The 18,970-nt window shown below is 36.8% G+C and overlaps 2 protein-coding genes across 3 annotated transcripts; both read left to right on the plus strand.

The window, feature by feature from the left end:
- The first annotated feature begins 3,111 nt into the window (after positions 1-3,111).
- Positions 3,112-10,974, plus strand: LOC147536606 (DNA (cytosine-5)-methyltransferase CMT2-like). The gene is made up of 21 exons (XM_086638842.1): positions 3,112-3,803; positions 4,266-4,303; positions 4,406-4,502; positions 5,007-5,114; positions 5,204-5,323; positions 5,650-5,749; positions 5,878-6,059; positions 6,199-6,264; positions 6,352-6,597; positions 6,688-6,746; positions 6,823-6,889; positions 7,016-7,345; positions 7,433-7,501; positions 7,584-7,670; positions 7,754-7,841; positions 8,826-8,947; positions 9,057-9,161; positions 9,560-9,603; positions 9,749-9,818; positions 9,898-10,001; positions 10,588-10,974. The coding sequence occupies exons 1-21, from the start codon at positions 3,453-3,455 to the stop codon at positions 10,784-10,786; spliced, it is 2,652 nt and encodes an 883-aa protein (XP_086494968.1). The 5' UTR covers positions 3,112-3,452; the 3' UTR covers positions 10,787-10,974.
- A 659-nt stretch (positions 10,975-11,633) lies between these two features.
- On the plus strand, positions 11,634-18,187 carry LOC147536607 (scramblase-like protein). 2 transcript variants are annotated; one of them, XM_086640850.1, is made up of 14 exons: positions 11,634-11,811; positions 12,803-12,968; positions 13,069-13,494; positions 14,249-14,335; positions 15,007-15,048; positions 15,171-15,215; positions 16,039-16,104; positions 16,192-16,248; positions 16,341-16,402; positions 16,579-16,699; positions 16,955-17,032; positions 17,114-17,220; positions 17,749-17,792; positions 17,901-18,187. In XM_086640850.1, exons 2-13 carry the CDS (start codon positions 12,876-12,878, stop codon positions 17,777-17,779), a joined length of 1,215 nt encoding a protein of 404 aa, XP_086496976.1. In that variant the 5' UTR covers positions 11,634-11,811; positions 12,803-12,875; the 3' UTR covers positions 17,780-17,792; positions 17,901-18,187. The 2 variants fall into 2 exon arrangements, with proteins under 2 accessions (XP_086496976.1, XP_086496977.1); XM_086640851.1 differs by having other exon boundaries at positions 11,654-11,811; positions 12,803-12,945.
- Positions 18,188-18,970: the final 783 nt, after the last annotated feature.

Here is an 18,970-nt window from a genome sequence, read left to right on the forward strand (position 1 = left end):
TTGGATATGATCAAATTTTTTTTATAATGTATCCCAAGGGTACATGTTAAACATAATTGGAAACCAGATTAGGTGAAATTAGTGAGGAGAGTTAAACTTTGATTTCCCCCTATAACCATTTTACTTTTACATAGATTTAAGAGTTATTGCATTCAATACGACATAGATACATCATGAATTAATAATATTTACATGATGAGTAGAATACGGTGAGTCAAATTTTGATCAACTTTGACCAAGTTAAAGAGTCAACGAATTGACCAAACTTGAATTAAAGCAAGCCCTCGTCAAAGTCATCGAGGAGGTGGATTCGAGAGAGCCTTGCTACCGGAGCCTTAACATAAGAGGTCGTCATGAGTTTCTTAGGCACCTTTAACTATTGCGCTGGCCTAGAGGTAAATAAATAGGTGAATTTGAGACAATTTTAGTATGAGTCAAAGTAATATGGGTATCAAATCCACAAGTAATACTGGCCACAATTTTAGTATGAGTCCATGTAAAACTTGGCGTCACCTATGCGCCACATCATTTGGTCTCCAAAAATTAGAAGATCTGTAGAAGCCAACTCGACACATTGAGCCCTACACTACTCGAGGCGAGAAGGAGGAGGACCCGAGTCAAACTCCACAACCCAAACCCTACGTTGGTTAGAAACACCAAGTAGAGATGTAGGGGCGTAACCAGGATTTCAGCTAGCCTGGGCAAGATTAATAAAGTTATTTTAAGTTAATCGTGTAAATATTATGTATATATGTACTAATTTCACAAATTATTATGCATACATGCATTAATCTTGATAATCTTTACCTATAATAAAATATGTATTAGTTTGAGGAACGAAAGAGAGAAGGGGAAAATGAGACTCGCCAACGAAGAACTAGTCATTATTTGCAAACAACTCTTGTCTTCTGCTAGAAAAAGATAAAATAGACGAGATATCGACCTTAAACACGAGGAAAATATGAGAGGATAAAAATACCAAAAATCTTGGTCTCCCTCATAGTAACTCTTTATCTTTCATCGTACAAAAATAATAAGGGTGTAATTGAAATTAAAATAAGATGTAATCACTAGCAGAAGGGGAAAAAAAGTAATTTGAGGGTCTATTTTCGAAGTTGGTTAAATTATGGGGGTCATTCGGTGAGTTGGTCATAATAAGAGGACTGAAAAGAACCAGCTCTTTAAAAGAAAAAAGATGCAAAAATAGGGATGAAAATGCTTTAGAGGGGATTTGAACCTCGGATGCACTAGGCAATAACCTATCCACTGGGCCACATCTTCATTCTTGTTATAACTCTATAGAGAAAAAATAGAAATTCCAGCCTGGGCAATGGCCCAGGCTGGTCTACACATGGATCCGCCCCTGTAGAGATGTCAGCTAGATTGAGTCCAGTCTCCTATAACAACAGTTACATGGAAGGCCAGATAACACCAAATACCCACTTTTCATATGCAAACAGTTATGTGCCATAGGATCTGTCAGTGTGAGAAGAGACACTCATAAGATATTATCCTCCAAACTGCCATGCATGTGTAGCTATCATCAAAACCGGTGCCTTACCACCACATCATCTCAGTTGTGCATGGTTATCCGAACCTATATGAGCACATAAGGTTTGCCCTAAAAAGGGATTGAAGGTCATTTTCTAAACTCAGTAAATTGCGAAAAAAGACCGCGCTGACTTGAACATCAAAGTCTTTTTTTGTAGGCCCAATCCCACCTGAATTTCATCAAATTCTAATAGAATATTCATCATCTCATCGTAGATCTCGGCTGTCTACAGATAACTGAGAAAATTACTTTTCGACATCAAAATAAGTTATGTACAATCATCAAAGACATTTTAGACCTTAAAAGAACAACGACCCTAGACTCTATTATGGGGGCCTAAAACCAGTTTCTACCTTTACTTTGTTTATGCGCCTCAACACAAGTAAATAAATGAAATTTTTTACCTCCACCGAGAATTTAACTTGTGATATCTAGAATTTCAGAATAAATGCACGATCAACTGTCTTAATAGTTTTGGCCGCGACTTTGGGGAATAAAGAAATTTCTCTGAGAAATAAATATTGACTCATGGACATATTTTGTTTTTAGTCCAAAAATTGACTTGATCAAACATTACTCCTTAATCTTCATCTTATCTCTCCCTATCCATCTCTATCTCTCTCTCCCACTGTCTCTGACCATCTATCTCTTATTCTCTTATTCTTTCCCTCTTCTTCTCTTAGTCTCTCTCGAGTCCTCATTGTCTATCTCTTACTATCTCTCTCTATCCATGTTTCTCGATCTCGCACTGGTTTTCTCTTAATCTCTCACTGTTTCTCAATCGGTCTCTCATTGTTTCTCTCCCTCTCTCACATACACCATTCCGACAACGGGAAGTGTTCCCTTCTTCGAAACTTGACATTGAGGAGAGTTTCTGATGAGACCCTCATCGAGGATTTCGTGTCCCCAAAATTTTTTGTGGCCATGACCATTTCGTGGCTACAAAATGTTTCGTGCCCATGAACCCTGTGATTTTCACAGATAAAGCTACACATACCAAGAGAGAGAGGGAGAGACTGCGAGAAAGAGACAAAAATGACTAAAACGAGAGGAATAATGAGAGTGATCTACAATGAAAGAGAGAAAAATCTAGACTGAGAACGATAGAGATATAGTCAACGAGAACGAGAGAGAGAGAGAACAGATAGATAGAGAGAGAGAGAGAAAAAAAAACGAAATCAACAAGAGAGAGAGGATAATAGTGAGTTAGAGAGGAAAGAGAAGAGCTGAAAATATTGGTCACGAGATGAAAATATTGGTCACGAGATAAAGGAGATGAAGATTAGGGTGCAATATTTGGTCAAGTCAATTTTTGGAATCCCGAGAATGTACAGAAACCACATGAATTCCTTAAATAATTTATTTCGCTCGCAGAGATTATTCTTTATTCCCCCAGAGTCTCGCGGCCATATATAGTTTTTGTTCTCTCTAGCCTATAATCACGAGCCTACGACTGTGTCGCTGGCCTTTGACTTTTGATAAGTACTGGGGGGTTTGACCGAATGTGTTGGTGCCTGCCTCCATCAATAAAACTGGTGCCCTTAGGTATAAGTCCTCTTGTGCAATTATAGTGACGATGAAACTATTGTGCGCACGCGTGTGAAGTAAGCATTAACACTGACGCTCCTGCAATTGGCCAATTTCAGATTTCAGACACATCTAAGCTCCCGCCAAAGCCCAAAAATAAAGAAACCCACTTTCTCTCTCTTAAAATTACTATTTTTATTTTCACTTTCTCTCTCTCTCTCTCTCTATCTAAAAATCAAAAATTGTTTTTTGAATCTCCGCCTCCTTCTCCCTTTGTCAGTCAACAAGATCACTGTCTCTCATTAAAAACCCTAGCTTATCTTCAGCTAGGGTTTTAACATCTCTCTCTCTTCTACCATCATCATCATCAACAATGGCGGAAGCTAGAGTAACGAGGAGTTCTGCTTCTAAGAACTCGAACGTTTCTTCTTCGACTCCGTCAAGAACTGAGAATGGTCATCATGATGATAAACTCATGAGAAGATCACCTAGATTTTCTACAACTCCTTCACCAACTCCAAAAAGAAAGACTCCAATTCCCAAGAGCAACAAAATCGTTAAGAATTCATTGGATTTGGGGAATTCAGTCGGAGAAAGTCCTTTAAAGAAACATAAAAGTAGTACTGATTCGAAAAAGAAGCTCAAAATTGTTTCTTTCTTTCTTGGAGATCCGATCCCTTTAGAGGAAGCTAAAAAGAAGTGGCCATGGAGATACGAAGAAAAGGTTCAATCTTTTTTCTTCTTTTTATTTATGTTCAATATAAATTTCTATCTGTATTGCAAATTGGGGTTCTTTTCGGAAAATTTCAGAGCTCAAAGTATTGATTAGGGTGACAACAATGAAATTTTTTCCTATTTTATTCCATTGAAGTACTACATTGTGATTATTTCCTTTAAAAATTGATGATTTAACTGTCAAAATCTGAAATTTATGAGGAGTCAATGAATTTTTTCCCCCACAGAGTACTATGATTACCTTTTAGAGATTATCCTGTACTTGATCTTGTTCCGACAATTGTCCCGTAAAGAGAAGTTGATGATCAAGAACATAATAGTATCTAGGATCTCTACCCTCACTCTCAATTGGATTTGAATCGAATTATGAAATTTATCCTATGCTTGTTGGTTGCACATTTTTCTTTGTTATAGACAAAATTATGAAATTTTATTGTCCTGAATTTTGCAGGGTAAGAGTAAGGGTGGTAGAAGAAGGTTTACAGCTGAGTAATAATCTATCAACTTCTACATTGTTGATTTGTTTATTTTCTTTTATTTGTTTTTACGTACCCCTAACTTGGTCAATATTGCTTATGTGCTTAACCATAGTGATGATGATGATGTGATGTTGAATGCGCAATGCCATTATGCTCAAGCTGAAGTGGAAAAATGTATTTTCAATATTGGAGATTGTGCATATGTCAAGGTAGAACTTTTTTCTTTCTTCATGCTTTGTTTCCTTAGTTCTTTCTATCTTGTCCTCATATCGTTCTTGGCGTCTCATTTCAGCCTAAATACCACCAACAATTTGCGTTCAGATACCATGGTTCACATGTTTTATCCGTGGCAAATTAGTTCTTTAAAAGATGGATCAAGTTTGATGTCATGCCTAAAACTATAAGTGCAGCTACATTCTGCAGGCTTTAGGCTATATATGGTTTAAGTTTTAAGATTGAAAATTTAAAAAAGTAGCAGGATAAAGTTCATAGGTTTGCGCTTATCTGGGATGCCTTTTAGCTTTAATATTGTTTTGTAATGCCATTGGGCAGATCAAGCTCCGCGAGTTCTCGAATCTCGCGCATCACTTTATTTGTTATTTTTTTTCTTCGGGTTGGTCAATTAAATTTTGCTTTCGGAAAGAAGAACTATTTCCAGTTGTTTTCATTGATAAGCGTCTTTATAGAAATGCATTGCTAACTTTATCTTTCAGGGTGAGCAACGAGGAGCAAATTATATTGGCAGGATATTGGAGTTTTTTAAAACAGTGGAAGGAGATGACTACTTTAGGGTTCAATGGTTTTTCAGAGCTGAAGATACGGTAAAAATGCTAATTCTTTCGAATTTTTCAAATGTTGTAGTTTATTTTGGTTTGTGCTCATTTTTTTTGCAAATTTTGCATTTTTTCAGGTTATGAAAGATCAAGCTGCTTTTCATGACAAGAAGCGTTTATTCTATTCTGATCTAATGAATGACAATTTATTGGATTGCATTGTTTCTAAAGTCAATATCGTACAACTGGGACCTCATGTATGACTTAAAATAGCGCATTTGCTTAGCGAATTTAACTGTTCTCATAAGGCATCTTATTAATATTATTTAGCTTCATTCTTAATGGTTGTTGTGCCATAAAGGTACCTGAGGTGAAAGCTTTGAGGTTCTGCTGGACCACACGGTCAACTACTAAGTTGTAGAGTGGAACTCTGTCTGAGGCACCTCCTTCTTAAGTAGTACCTAGTGGTTAATCTCATGGCTCTCACCTTGCTTACTTGCATGGGTTAGCATGACTTAGTCGAAAATCATATTTCTCTTAGTCATTTGAAGTAACTTTGTTTTATGTTTTTTGTCTTGTGCAGTTAAGCATGAGGGCGAAATCAAGTTCTATTGAATCATGTGACTTTTATTACAACATGAAATATAATGAGGAATATACAACTTTTTGTAATTTAATGACTGGTAAGTCATTCATTAAGATGGATACTGATAAGTGAAGTGTGTGAGTCAGTGTGACACCATTCAAGTCTTTGTTTCATTCTGTTGCAGTTGTTGGACATCATTAATTCCATTTTGCTTTGTTTCCTTAGATAACTCATCAAAGACCGAGGACTTATCCTCATGTGATGGCACTAAGACAACTCATGCAAATGATACTTGTAGCAAACTTGACAAACCAGATATAGCATTATTAGATCTTTACTCTGGTTGTGGTGGAATGTCAACTGGATTGTGCCTTGGTGCTGCAATCTCTTCTGTAAATCTTGTTACTGTAAGTTTCTTGGCATCCTATGGTATATTTGCTTGATACTTTCATAGTTTCCCTTGAGTAAGCCCTGAGCCAGAAAACCTGTTGACATAGCCTGTAATTTGCTTCATGGTGTCTCTAACTAGTTACTCTGTTCTTATAGAAATGGGCAGTTGATATGGACGAACCAGCTTGTGAGACTTTGAGGTTAAATCATCCAGAAACCAAGGTAGTGTTGCACTTCAACTTTGGGTTGACGAGAAACTGGTATGTCTTAAATTCTTGGGGATATTTACTTCTATTATTGTTTTAACAGATTAGAAATGAATCAGCAGAAGATTTTCTAGACTTATTGAAGTCATGGGAAAAGCTCTGCAAACTCCATAGAGCTGGCAGTACTGAGAAATCACCTTCATCCGATGCAAGAATCACAAGAAATGGCCAGGAAAGAGTAGACAGCAAAGATGATGAGATATCATCCGGTGAATTCGAAGTTTTCAAATTAGTAGATATCTGCTATGGTGATCCAAATGAAACGGGCAAGCGTGGGTTGACATTTAAGGTACCAGAATTATTTTGTATCCTTCGTTTCTATGTTGGAGAAGGAAGCATATCGTAGACGTGCATCATAGTCCATTTTCATCTTGCTTAGGTGCGTTGGAAAGGTTATGGCCCAAGTGAGGATACGTGGGAGCCGGTTAGCGGATTAAGGTATGCTACCTTGAACTTATCATGAATTTCAGTTTATCCTTAATTTATAACATTTATACATCTTTTCACCTCTCAGTAAGTGCGAAGATCACATACGAGATTTTGTAAGAGAAGGATATAAAAAGAAGATACTGCCACTTCCTGTAAGTGCTATTTGTTTGAGATATTTTCATGGTATATACTTTGAGTGGGTTATTATAGTTGCTTGATGTGGCTTGTATATGCTTTATATACAATTTTCACATTCTCAGAAAATCTGTTTATTCCAGGGAGATGTTGGTGTTATATGTGGAGGTCCTCCATGCCAAGGGATCAGTGGGTACAATCGCTTCCGTAATGTTGATGCACCATTAGATGATGAAAGAAACCAGCAAATAGTTGTTTTCATGGATATTGTGAACTTCTTGAAGCCCAAGTATGTGCTAATGGAAAACGTTATTGATATCTTGAGGTTTGCTAATGGTACTCTAGGTCGTTATGCTTTGAGTCGTTTGGTTCATATGAATTATCAAGCAAGGTTTGGGATCATGGCTGCCGGTTGTTATGGTCTTCCGCAGTTTCGGTTGCGGGCATTCTTATGGGGGGCTCATCCCCATGAAGTAAGTTATTTCACAATCTTTTATGTATTCTTTTTTTTTTTTTTTTTACAATCTCAACACTTTTAGTGATTACTTGTTAACTTGTAGAAATTGCCTCAATTTCCACTTCCTACACATAATGTGGTCGTTAAATATGGTGTTCCAAGCGAGTTTGAGGTACTGAATTTTTTGCATTCTCTTATGTGGTATTTCGACTATTAGTTGTATGTTCCCACAACGTTAGACTTTATTCTTGCAGAGTAGCACTGTTGCTTACGATGAGGGTCAACCACGCAAGTTAGAAAAAGCAGTTGTTCTTCGTGACGCTATCTCTGATCTACCAGCTGTACGTTACTTGACTTTAATTTGCTTGGGTTGATGTTTCTTCAACTAGATAATGCTTTTAACGCCTCCTTTCATACCCTTTAGGTCACAAGTCATGAGACTCGTGATGAAATGCCTTATAAGGAGGCCCCACAAACAGAGTTTCAGAAATACATCAGATCAAGCAAATGTGGTATGTTTCAGTTTTTATGATCTAAAATTCCCGACTTAATGTTACAGCTATCTTGGAATTTTTTTTTTTGTATGTGCTATTTATGCTGCTCTCTTTGAACTATTGTAAATCTCTGAAACTACTACAACTTCCAAGTTCTATCTTTTGAGATATGCGATTTTCTATATACTTCTAGGTATCTAAATGGTTGGAGGCTTCGATCCAACCAAATTTTTTATTTCATGGCAGTAGGAAAACTTGGCAAATGTCTGGCACCATACGGTTAACTATGCGGAACTCCTACGATATCCAAGATTCACATTTATTACTAAATTCTTATATTTAAGAACTTAACCACCATATCAAGAGTTGCCTTCAGCGCCTTGTTTATATTCAATGAGTCACTCCTCACAACTTGACATTGGATTTGGAGCTGACTTGTTAGTTTTCTATAGGGTGTACAGGAAACCCTTTTGTTAACAATTCACCTTTTCTGTTCTTCCCACTCTCTTGAATGCTATCTTCCTTCAATGTTTAACGGAGCGTTTTCTCGTCCAATTTGCAACCATTTCATTGCAAAAATGACTGACCTATCACATTCTTACTATTTTCATGACGCTTACCTTAGCTAAATATATGGTGTATGCATTCATCTTTTTATAATGTTTTTATGTGTTACTGTTCAGTGTTCACCTTGTCGTGACACTCTACTGGCCTGCTCGTCACGAGGATCCTCTCCTCACTTATAACATAAACCCTTTCACATCTCTATATAGGCCACACTTCTATTATAGACAGAGTACCCATGTAGTGTTAAAAGAGAATCTACTACTTTGTTACTTTTCTAACATGTACGTTTAGTGGTAGTGCTAGCCAAAACTAACAAAAAGAACATTTGCAATACAAGTGCCCTTGGCTCTCCAACACAATGCAAATCCTTGTACATCCATATTGGGTGCTAAGCCATCTAATTATTGACATGATCTTTCTTGTCTTATTATATAGATATGGTGTGCTCTGAATTCATTGATGAAAGGGACAAGAAAAAGGCAGTACTTTATGATCACCGTCCTCTTGCACTAAGTGAGGATGACTATTTGCGAGTTTGTCAAATCCCAAGGAAAAAGGTGTGTTAACATAAAGGAACTGTTACTTTATATTTATCTATTAAGCTCTTCTTATCTTTTTAATATTTTTTTTTTTGTTATTATGATATATTCATTTTGTAATTTATAGGGTGCAAACTTTAGGGACCTCCCTGGTGTAATTGTGGGATCTGATAATATTGCTAGATTAGACCCAAATATGGAGCGATTACTATTGCCATCTGGGAAGGCACTGGTGAGAGATTTTTAAGTCGTTTCTCTTTTCTTTTGGACTTTTGCTGCCATTGAAATTCTTATAGCTTTGGTCTTTAGACTAATGTAATTCCTGTTTGTAAATCCATATCGTTCTACAGACCTGTTTACATAGTAAATAGATTTTTCCATGCATTTCCGAACGGCTCAATTCAACTGCTATATATGGTTTCATTCCAAAACTGTAAAAATAATCTGGAAGTTAGCTTCTGAAGAATTATTTAGTTTATGGTCTCAACCCTCTTTCTGTTTCAGTTTATGTTTGCTTGGATGGGAACGGAACTTGCTTATTTGAATATGTTATAAATTGTTTGGTCTTTTTTGTTTGTTTCAAACTGATTCTCAATTTCCATTTTTATCTCATGTTTGGGTTATTTGTAGGTTCCAGACTATGCTCTGACACTTGGTCAAGGGAAATCTAGAAGGTGAGACACTTGTGGGCTGTGGCCTTTCAGATCATCTGCCTGTCTTCTGGTTATGTATATTTACATACATGTGTATGTGATTGTCGTCATGGCCTTGCCGTTGAATGTTTGGTTTCGTTTTGAATTTTCTTGCTTCTTCATGTAGACCTTTTGCACGGTTATGGTGGGACGAGACAATGCCAACTATGATCACACTCCCGGAGCCTCATGCCCTGGTACGGGTTATACCTTAAAAAATTTCTTTGTTAGTCATGTCTTTTTCTGAATTCTATTACACTCTTGTTATTCATACAGGCTGTTTTACATCCCGAGCAAGACCGAGTTCTCACTGTACGTGAATGTGCAAGGTTGCAAGGTTTTCCTGATTATTACAGGTTCCATGGGACAGTGAAGAAAAGGTATGCCCTTTCTCCTTTTAATTTTCTATTTGCAGAATTAGACTTCCACATCAGTTTTACTTTTTGTGAGGTGAAAATCTTAATTTTCTGCCCAATATGTTCTGAAACTTTTCTTGCAAAGGAAATTTGGAATTTCCGTGATGTGAACCAGTATGTGGAAGCTTAATAAGGAAATTATGATGGTCTGGACCGGTCGGCTATATGGGTCTTGGCCTCTTGGTTCGATTTACTCATATGTAGATGATATTATAGGAACAAAAACCCATTTAGGGTAGTGGAAAACGACAATCAAGTCGATGTGGTTTCCTTAGTGGTTGGGCTCGGGAGTCGGGACTCTGTCTAGACTTGGTTGGTCCGTATATGTGTCCAGAAGAATCACTCGAGGAGTTTACACGGTCGGGATCTGATTTCTGAGTGACAATCACTCGAGGAGTTTACTCGGACGGGATCTGATTTCTGAGTGACAATCACCATATTACTTGACAATCATATAGAACCTCTATTTCATACTCTATTACTAATATTCTTATTGGTTTTAAAAAATGCATGTACATATATATTCATATAACACGTTTTACTTGGGCAGATACCGACAGATCGGGAATGCAGTGGCTGTTTCAGTTTCACGCGCTTTAGGTTATGCATTGGGAATGGCGTTGCTGAAGGTGGGCGACGATCAACCTCGCGTGGTACTTCCACCCAAATTTTCCCTATCAAACACTCACCAATTGCTTCATGCATCATCACCGTCACCATCATCATCGTGTCTCGAGAACGAGAAGTAATTCTTATTAATTTAAAACTTTTCTTGATCGTTTTTTAGTATTTGTTTGTAGGAAACATTTCTTTTGTTAGTTTTGTACCATTATATCTTATTACTCCTAACAACATTTCTTTCAAGTAGTGTCTCAGACTAGTTCGTGGAAAAGAATCAATAAGAATGAAAAAACAGGAGACCCTTTTTATAGCAACATTTCTCAATGACTTCGAAGGGGTTATATCTCTTCACCTTTATTTATTTTTTTTTGGTCGAAATTGGTATCTGTATAAATGGATGACCGTCTGTATATTCTGCCCTCTCACATGAGTGGTTGTAACCAGGTTGGTCGAGGGTTGTGGTAGAGTCAGCTTGTGGCCAATCCTCTCATCTGAGAGGATGTATGCTCCTATGTTCGTACACAATTTCTGTTTGTAATTCAACTAATAAACTAAAACAAAATCAAAGAAAAATTGTTGATTTGATTGAGATTAAATTGCAAGATATTGTTATTTGTTACAAGTATAGATCGATAAAATAATTTGTTAATATGATTTAACATGAATATATCTTTTAGTATAAAGAAAATTATGTTTTCATTGACCATCTAGTTCGAGATACCGAACAATATATTGTGTAACATGGAGAGCTTGGTCATATCTCACTTTTACAAACAATTACACCTCAATGTTTACAAATCGTAAAGATAAAATGCCTAACTACGCTTCCAGCAGAATCCCCACCAGATATGTAAGTGCACAAAATTTAGAAAGAGAACCACGTACCTTGACGGCAAATCGTACAAATAAAATGCCTAACTACTCTTCTAGTAGAATCCCGCCCGGGTATGTAAGCGGACAAGATTTAGAAAGAGAACCACGTAAACGCGGCCCGCACCGTTGTGAAAGAGTATGCACAATTAGAGACTCAGTCACACAGGAGACAAGTAAATCTCTCATTTCTCTCTCTAGAAATCTCTCGTTTTAACCTCCACACTCAAATTTTAGACTTTCCCTCTCTGTCTGGAGTTTTCTTCTTTGTCTCACAGTTGAGGTATTCTCAGCCATATACTCTCTCTCTCTCACTAATGCATCTCTTCTCGATTGATTCAACAATCAAGTTCTTCTTCTTCTTCTTATTCATTTTATTTATAAGTTCCTTTTTCAAACTTTAACCTCGTTATTAACAGATGTGAAACTGTATTTCTAACCTAATTTAACATTGTATTTCCTAATTCATGTTAGAAATTAGAATAATAATTTGTAATCCGATGATTTGAAATGATTGTTCGGACATTGCTCAATGGACGTATTGGTACTTTTAGGGTTTAGTTTGTGAAAATTGTACTGCGAATTGTCTACTGTTTTTGATTTCTTCCCACTTTGAGGTGATAATGTATTTTCTTTTATTCAATTTAGAAAGAAAGATTCAAATAAGTCTTAGCTGTATATTTCGTAGTATTGATTGAGCCATCTACTCAGATTTAACAGCTAATTTCCCCATTAGCAGGTGCAATCAACTTAGTTTGTTAATGTTTCTTAGTATGGGATATATTAATCTCATAAAATTGAGTTAGTTGTATCTAAAAATAGTCTTTCTTCGTCAACACTTGGTTGCCCAAGTGGTTGATAGTGTTGACATAAACTCCAAAATCCCAGAGGTCCCAATTCCCATAGGAGGTCGATCCATTGTTATTGAGTTTGGGTTATTAAAGGTATAAATAATAAGTTTGTCGAGCTTTAGGCCTCTTTAATATGTTGTTGGGCTTTAGGCCTCTTTCATTCGTAGTTTAACTTCGGCGGTTATCGTGCTTATCACATCTTGACGATGTATCGATGCCATGTAATGACTAACGTAAATCGTAGTCGATATTCAAATTAAAATAAAATAAAATAATAGTCTTTCTTCCATCCTCATGTGATACTAGATTCAGTCTTACTCGATTCTGTTTCTTTCTTTATGTTTATATTGTTTTTCTTGAAATTTGAAGATTTTTGCGATATTTCTTAGATTGTGTAAAGACAAGCTTGCTTGTTCATTACAGATTACATCATCGTCATCATCATCTTAGAATTGTTCGTTCTAAGGTGTTACTTGTTTTGGTGCCAAAATAAAAGATGAAGCTTATAAAAGGCTTGTCTTGCTCTCAAAAGGATGTCAGGCGCTTTGGAGATATTACCGGAGTTGGTGCGTTATATTCATGTCATATGGTACTTACTTAACACAGAGTGTTGCTTGCATGCCTATCATAAATTGTGATTCTATATGCTTATAGACTCATAGAGTATGTTTTTGTTGTCGTTGTTATAGCGGGTTGGCTCGGAAAAACACAATAGAGGTCTGAAAGAAACCCCGTGCTTGGAAAATTCAGCCTCAACCTTTGGGGTTAATTTGGCTACGAAGAGAAGCCTTTGGACTTCAAAGTATAACCCTCAGAATATGTTTCGCCGTTTTTGTCAGGCTTCAAATGGTCCCAACTTAAGTAGAGAGTGGCTAGCAAAGCTGTGGGATGCGGATAGGAAATATGAAATTTCTAGACGCAAAAGAAGACAAAGATTAACGCGACATGACCAAAGTAGTATTGCTGTGTTTGAGAATCGGCGTTCTTTTTCAATACCACTTAGTTGGTGGTCTCCTAGTCCATGTGTTGGAAATGAACAGGTTGAAACAATTCCTGCACAACCACCTCTTAGCCAAGCTGCTACGGGTTTTCTGAAGCCAGCATCCAAAGAAGAGGTAGCTAGATATTATCTCTGTAGTGTTATTGACGCCCCTCCAAAGTGTTATTGGCGTCCCTTCAAGGTAAAACTTAGAGGAGGATCTTGAAGCAAGGGGACGGCAATAACACTTTCGAGGGCGCTTTTAAAACTTCAGTTACCAGTACCACTAGATCAGGATGGTTCTCCGTAGTTAATTCTTCAAAGTTTACATATTCTTTATTATAATAATCTTAAGAATGGTTTTCTACACATGATTGATGTAAAGAAAACAGCTGCACATACATAGTTGCTGCCCCTAGCATTCAACACTGTGAATGACTGTTTTTGTGCTTGTTCAAAATTCAATCCCAGTTAACCTCGGGATGGAATCTTGTTTACAATCACTCCCATTGGAAATTGGAATAGTTGAGCTGACTGTGGCAAGACTTCAGAAAAATCTAGATAATTCAGAAAGATTAATAAGATTCACCCTATAACTTTCTCATTTTGTAGGATGTTGGTTGCGTTTTTCTTTTAATGTTGTAATCACACTAGCCAACAAGCAGCAACATGATTTGATATCCAGTGCCTGGTACTTTAAATTCTATGTAGCGTGTTGTCGAAAGGAGTGCAGAAATAATCCTTACTCCTTGTCGTTGTTATGTTCAGTGGTTTCTTATTACTGCTTTAGCAATATATTTAGTTAGTTCTGTACTTCAATCTAAATATATGATATTACTTGCTTTAATTTGTATAATTGCTTATTTACTTCTTTTTTTCTGAATTTATAGGCCAAGATTGCTCCTCTTCTTGCTAGGTCGAATTTGCTCATAACGAGAAATATAGAGTGGGCAAATCTTGTACTTGGTTTTGAGCAGGTGAGTTAAATTTAGAGTTTCGTTTCCAATATTATATTCGACACACTTTTACATTTTCATTCCCATTTGGCGTGGTAACAAAATTGTGTGCTTGAATTTTTTTAAAATATTTGCAGCATAGTTGTTTTTCTAGTACTATTCTATCAGATATTAGAGAGTTTGATGATTTCGAAGACCTGAGGTGATTATGTAGTAACCAGATTACATATATTATGTTGAAGGTTCACTTAAGGGTCCCTAATCTGGATCTGCTAGACCTGAAAGTGAAGAAAAAAAATGAACTTTCAGATTCTTACCCAGAGGAAGTCAGCAATGCTGCAGCGATAAGCAATTGGTGGGTCACTGTGCCAAGCTGTCGAGGGCGCATATTTGGTGGATGCATTTTCTTTTCTGCTAGTTTTAGTGTGTTTGTGGTTTCATTCTGTTTGTCACACCCAAGACCTGAGCAAGTCCTGTTTGCACGCAGTTGGTACCTTTATGTCAGCTACCGGAGAATATTATCTCATTATTAAGATATCCATATTTATCTTCTTAAATGAGGGCTAGCTCTATAATTTCTGCTTATCTATCTCTGTTTCTCCTTAAATTGCTCAAATATAGTTTGGCCATGTTTTGTCTATATAAGTTATGGTTTATCCTTTTATTGAGTAGTCTCATTTCTGTTATTACAGGAGAATCGTTATGCAGTAGTAGATCCTTGCTACCCTCAATCAGTATGTTACCACTCTATTTTCTTTATCAATATGCTTTTCTATTTGAGACGGGAACACGAAGTTTGTGAGTTTCCTCATTTATACCACTCAAAGTTTTTGATACACTTATTTTTTTTTTTCAGCCTGTGGGTTTCATCCGAGAGCAAAGTCATATCATTTATAGGCAGGTATGCTATTCAGTATTCTGTAGTTTCAAAGTTTCTATTTGCCTATGTTGGCACTGTTAATATTTCAAAAAGTAGTTAGCTCTTACCTCTTAGGACCCTTGTTCACTTTCAATCTTTTAACTTATTTAACATTTTTTCTTGCTTAAAAATTATTTTAGATGTAAACTGTAACTAGAAAGGAAAGAGAAGGAAAAAAAATAGGAAAAAAGAAAAAGAAAGGAAAGACAAGAGTTTATTTTTCTTTCTTTCTAAATGCCAAAGCAATGAAATTGGTAACTTTTTTTCATACATTTTCTTGTGCTTGACTGAGGTATAAAGCTCAAACTTGAAAAGAAGGTCAGTTTGTTGATCTTTAGAGGGGTTTCAACTGATTTTTCCTTGTTATGGGGAAGGACTTTTCAAGTTCTTCAACATCACATTTTGTTCAATCTCTATGAAGCTCATATTTGGTTCTTAAGAGTTAAGAGCCTAAGATACTCCATACAAGGTTCAATTTTCATTATGTACAATTTGAAAGCTACCTCAGGCGACCTAACAACTAAACGTCTGGTGAAAAAGGGTAAAATGATTAATTACCTCCTTCGTCTTACAAAACCACATTGCACTCTTGGAATTCCTCTAGAAATGTTTACAATTTTGTGAGGAGTTTCACAGTCATTCTTTTGAGGACCTTGCTTTGGCCTTCATAGTTTGATTCACTCTTCCTTACGTCCAAACACAGAACGAAAGACAATTTTCTATATTATATGACACATGATGATGGACATGTTTTCCGGCTTCTTGTCATTGTTTCTGAAGAGAGGACCCTTTTCCAATTCTGCAGATTCTTCGCACGAGACGCCCTTTCATCGCGCACGTAACTGATGCCATGGGTAATGAAATTTTTAGGGTGAGGTTTAGTTCATTCTTCTCCTTAAATAAAATTTGATTCTTGCTCTCATGAATGACTTGAAGGTTTGTTTGCTGGTGTTCTTAGGTTCGTAGACCATTTTGGTGGATAACCAGTACAATTTATGCCGAGGTTGATGGTAAGGTATGTACTATATCTATAGTAGCTCTGAGAGTGTAGGATGCTTTTCAGATAAAACTTAATCTTCTTTTAACTACTTTTTTCCTTCTATTTAGGAGGTCGGTGTGGTTCACAGGCGATGGCATCTATGGAGGAGAATATATGATTTGTATTTGGGGTAATCTAATTTTGGAAGTTGGACATGTATTAAGTTTCACAGGAAGGAATTAATGTTGTATCAAATGCAGAAAATGAGAAAAAGTGTTGTACATTGCCATGAATTTGTGGGTATTAGTAAAATCGGAGATTTCATCTCTATTTAATATGCTTTCTGATCTCCCCCATCTCGTGTAGGAATACACAGTTTGCTGTTGTGGAAAATCCTGGTTTTTGGTACTGGACGTTTACCCTAAAGGATATTGATGGAAATGTGCTAGCTGAGGTAGATCGTGATTGGAGAGGTTTCGGCTTTGAGGTTGTCTCTAACTCTTTTCTCTTTCATCCGATCCATATTAGTTTCTTTTACTACTTCTCACGTATACAAGTCAAATAAAGGTTGAAATCTAGCGTCTATAATTGCTTATCCTAAACAAGTATTTCAGTTAATGCACCAAGAGCCTAAGAAAGCCAATTTCAGCTCCTCTTTAAAAGCCCGAGGGGATATATCTATTTGGTGCATCATCACAGTTTTCTGTGAATTTAAAGAGATCTGATCTTTTGTTCTTTGCAGCTTTTCACTGATGCTGGTCAATATGTAATCAGATTTGGGGATGCTAATCCAAGCTCCAAGACCGAGTCTTCTTCACCGGTAAACGCTTGTAGTAGTGAATCTTACTTATCGCTCCCGATCCTGAATTTGTTCTTCTTCCTTGTGCTGATTGTGTTTCAGGTTCAAGATTTAGAAGTCAAACGCCCATTGACTCTCTCAGAGAGAGCTGTAGCAGTTGCTCTTGCAATATCACTTGATAATGATTATTTCTCACGACACGGAGGGTGGTAAGCTTATAAAAGACAACCTTCGAAATTCTTTGGTTTTGATTGACATTATCATTCCCACCTGTAACTTAAAAAGGGCTCTAACTTTAGAATTCATTCATTAGGGTGTGTGGCGAATCCTACCCTGCCCCATTGGTAGATGATTTGAGCCTGAAGATTCATGTGTATCACACTTAGCCCTAAATTGCTAAGATTCATGTGTATCACACTTAGCCCTAAATTGCTAAGTCCGACCTTCCAGACTTGGGGTGTAGCACATTGTATTACAAATTGGCTAGGCGTCGAGGCCTTCTAGGTTTACTTGGCCTAGCCTGGGTTAGGTAAAGAAATCTGGATTAGTCCAGTGTAGGCCTGAAAACCCTTGATCATACGGAACTGGGTTACTTGAGCCCTGTTGGTGATATAATTAGTATTTGCTAATCTTTTTATAACTTGAAGAACCTCCTACATGACTTAAAATAGTGTCTTCTTTCTTTTGTCGTTAAGTTTCGTGAGAACAAATTTTCATTCTTCTCGTTCTTCTTGTAGGGGAGTTCCCTTTTTCACCTACGATGATTAAGATTTCGAAACAGGTATAATTTGTGCCGTATTCCTTTCACGGAACTTTCTTTCTCTCACTTCCTTTCCCTTTTCTCCTATTTGCAAAATAACTAGTCTAATAGTCAATTTTGTGCCTGAAGACATGATTGTCGACGATCACTCCTCGTTTACCTGTAAATGACCATGAAAGGCGCCTCTAATGATCGAATACAGCAAATGAAGAAACTCTGCTCGGGTTTGGTTACTGCTGTTGAGTTGCATGCCTGCAATTTCTGAGGCATAAACCGAAACATTTTGCTTGTAATTGTAAAGTTGAGAATCTGTCAAAGATCTATCATTCAAACTAGAAGAATTTCTAAGAATGTTGATTGTAAGCACGATTTGATATTTTTCATATTATCATACATCCAGTTACAAGATTTTCTTATGATATTGTTTCTCTGATTTTTGATAGCATAGTTTTCTGGGTTCCTTATAATATAGTATTGTTCTTTTTGTTTTCTATGCAAGGACAAATCTTTTGTGTAAGAATCTGTGGCGGTTTGCCGCTCATTTCATAGTTTTACTTGTACAAACGGGCTAGTTGTATAGACGACATAACTAGCCGCTCAGAACTCGCAAACAGGCAAGTTGTACAAGAAAGGGATTTTTGTAGCTGGGTCTACGACGATTTCATATTGGGGCCTGGGGGTTGCAACGAAACCATATTGGTTGGAGTTCCGGTTTGGGCTTGCTACAGCGTCTGGGTGGGCTCTCCGTGCTTGGGTTTACAAGGATAGCTGTCTCTTCGGACTTGGACTTCAACGATCCTATATTGTTAATGGGCTTTTGGTGTTCGGGAGTTCTATATAAGTGGTTGTTGCCCTAATCTAAAACGACGTGTCCTAAAGCTACCCAGTCTTCTCGTAAATGAGTGATGGTAGAAAATAATACAAGTCAAAGTCTACTCAAGATCTACACTAAATCAACAGTCTTTAATTTCGAGTTAACTCTCTTTCACTAAATCAACAGTCTTTAATTTCGAGTTAACTCTCTTTCACTAAATCAACAGTCTTTAATTTCGAGTTAACTCTCTTTCACTAAATCAACAGTCTTTAATTTCGAGTTAACTCTCCTTCTCTCTTGGTAATTTTTTTTATTAGGTCTCTTTTGAGGACAAATTAATATGAGATAAAATTGTTGATAAAAGTAGAAGACCCAAAAATAATGT

The sequence above is a fragment of the Eschscholzia californica genome, unplaced genomic scaffold (assembly GCF_041429995.1).
Source record: "Eschscholzia californica isolate CP2 unplaced genomic scaffold, dmEscCali1.0.p SCAF_5, whole genome shotgun sequence".
NCBI classification, from domain to species: Eukaryota; Viridiplantae; Streptophyta; class Magnoliopsida; order Ranunculales; family Papaveraceae; genus Eschscholzia; species Eschscholzia californica.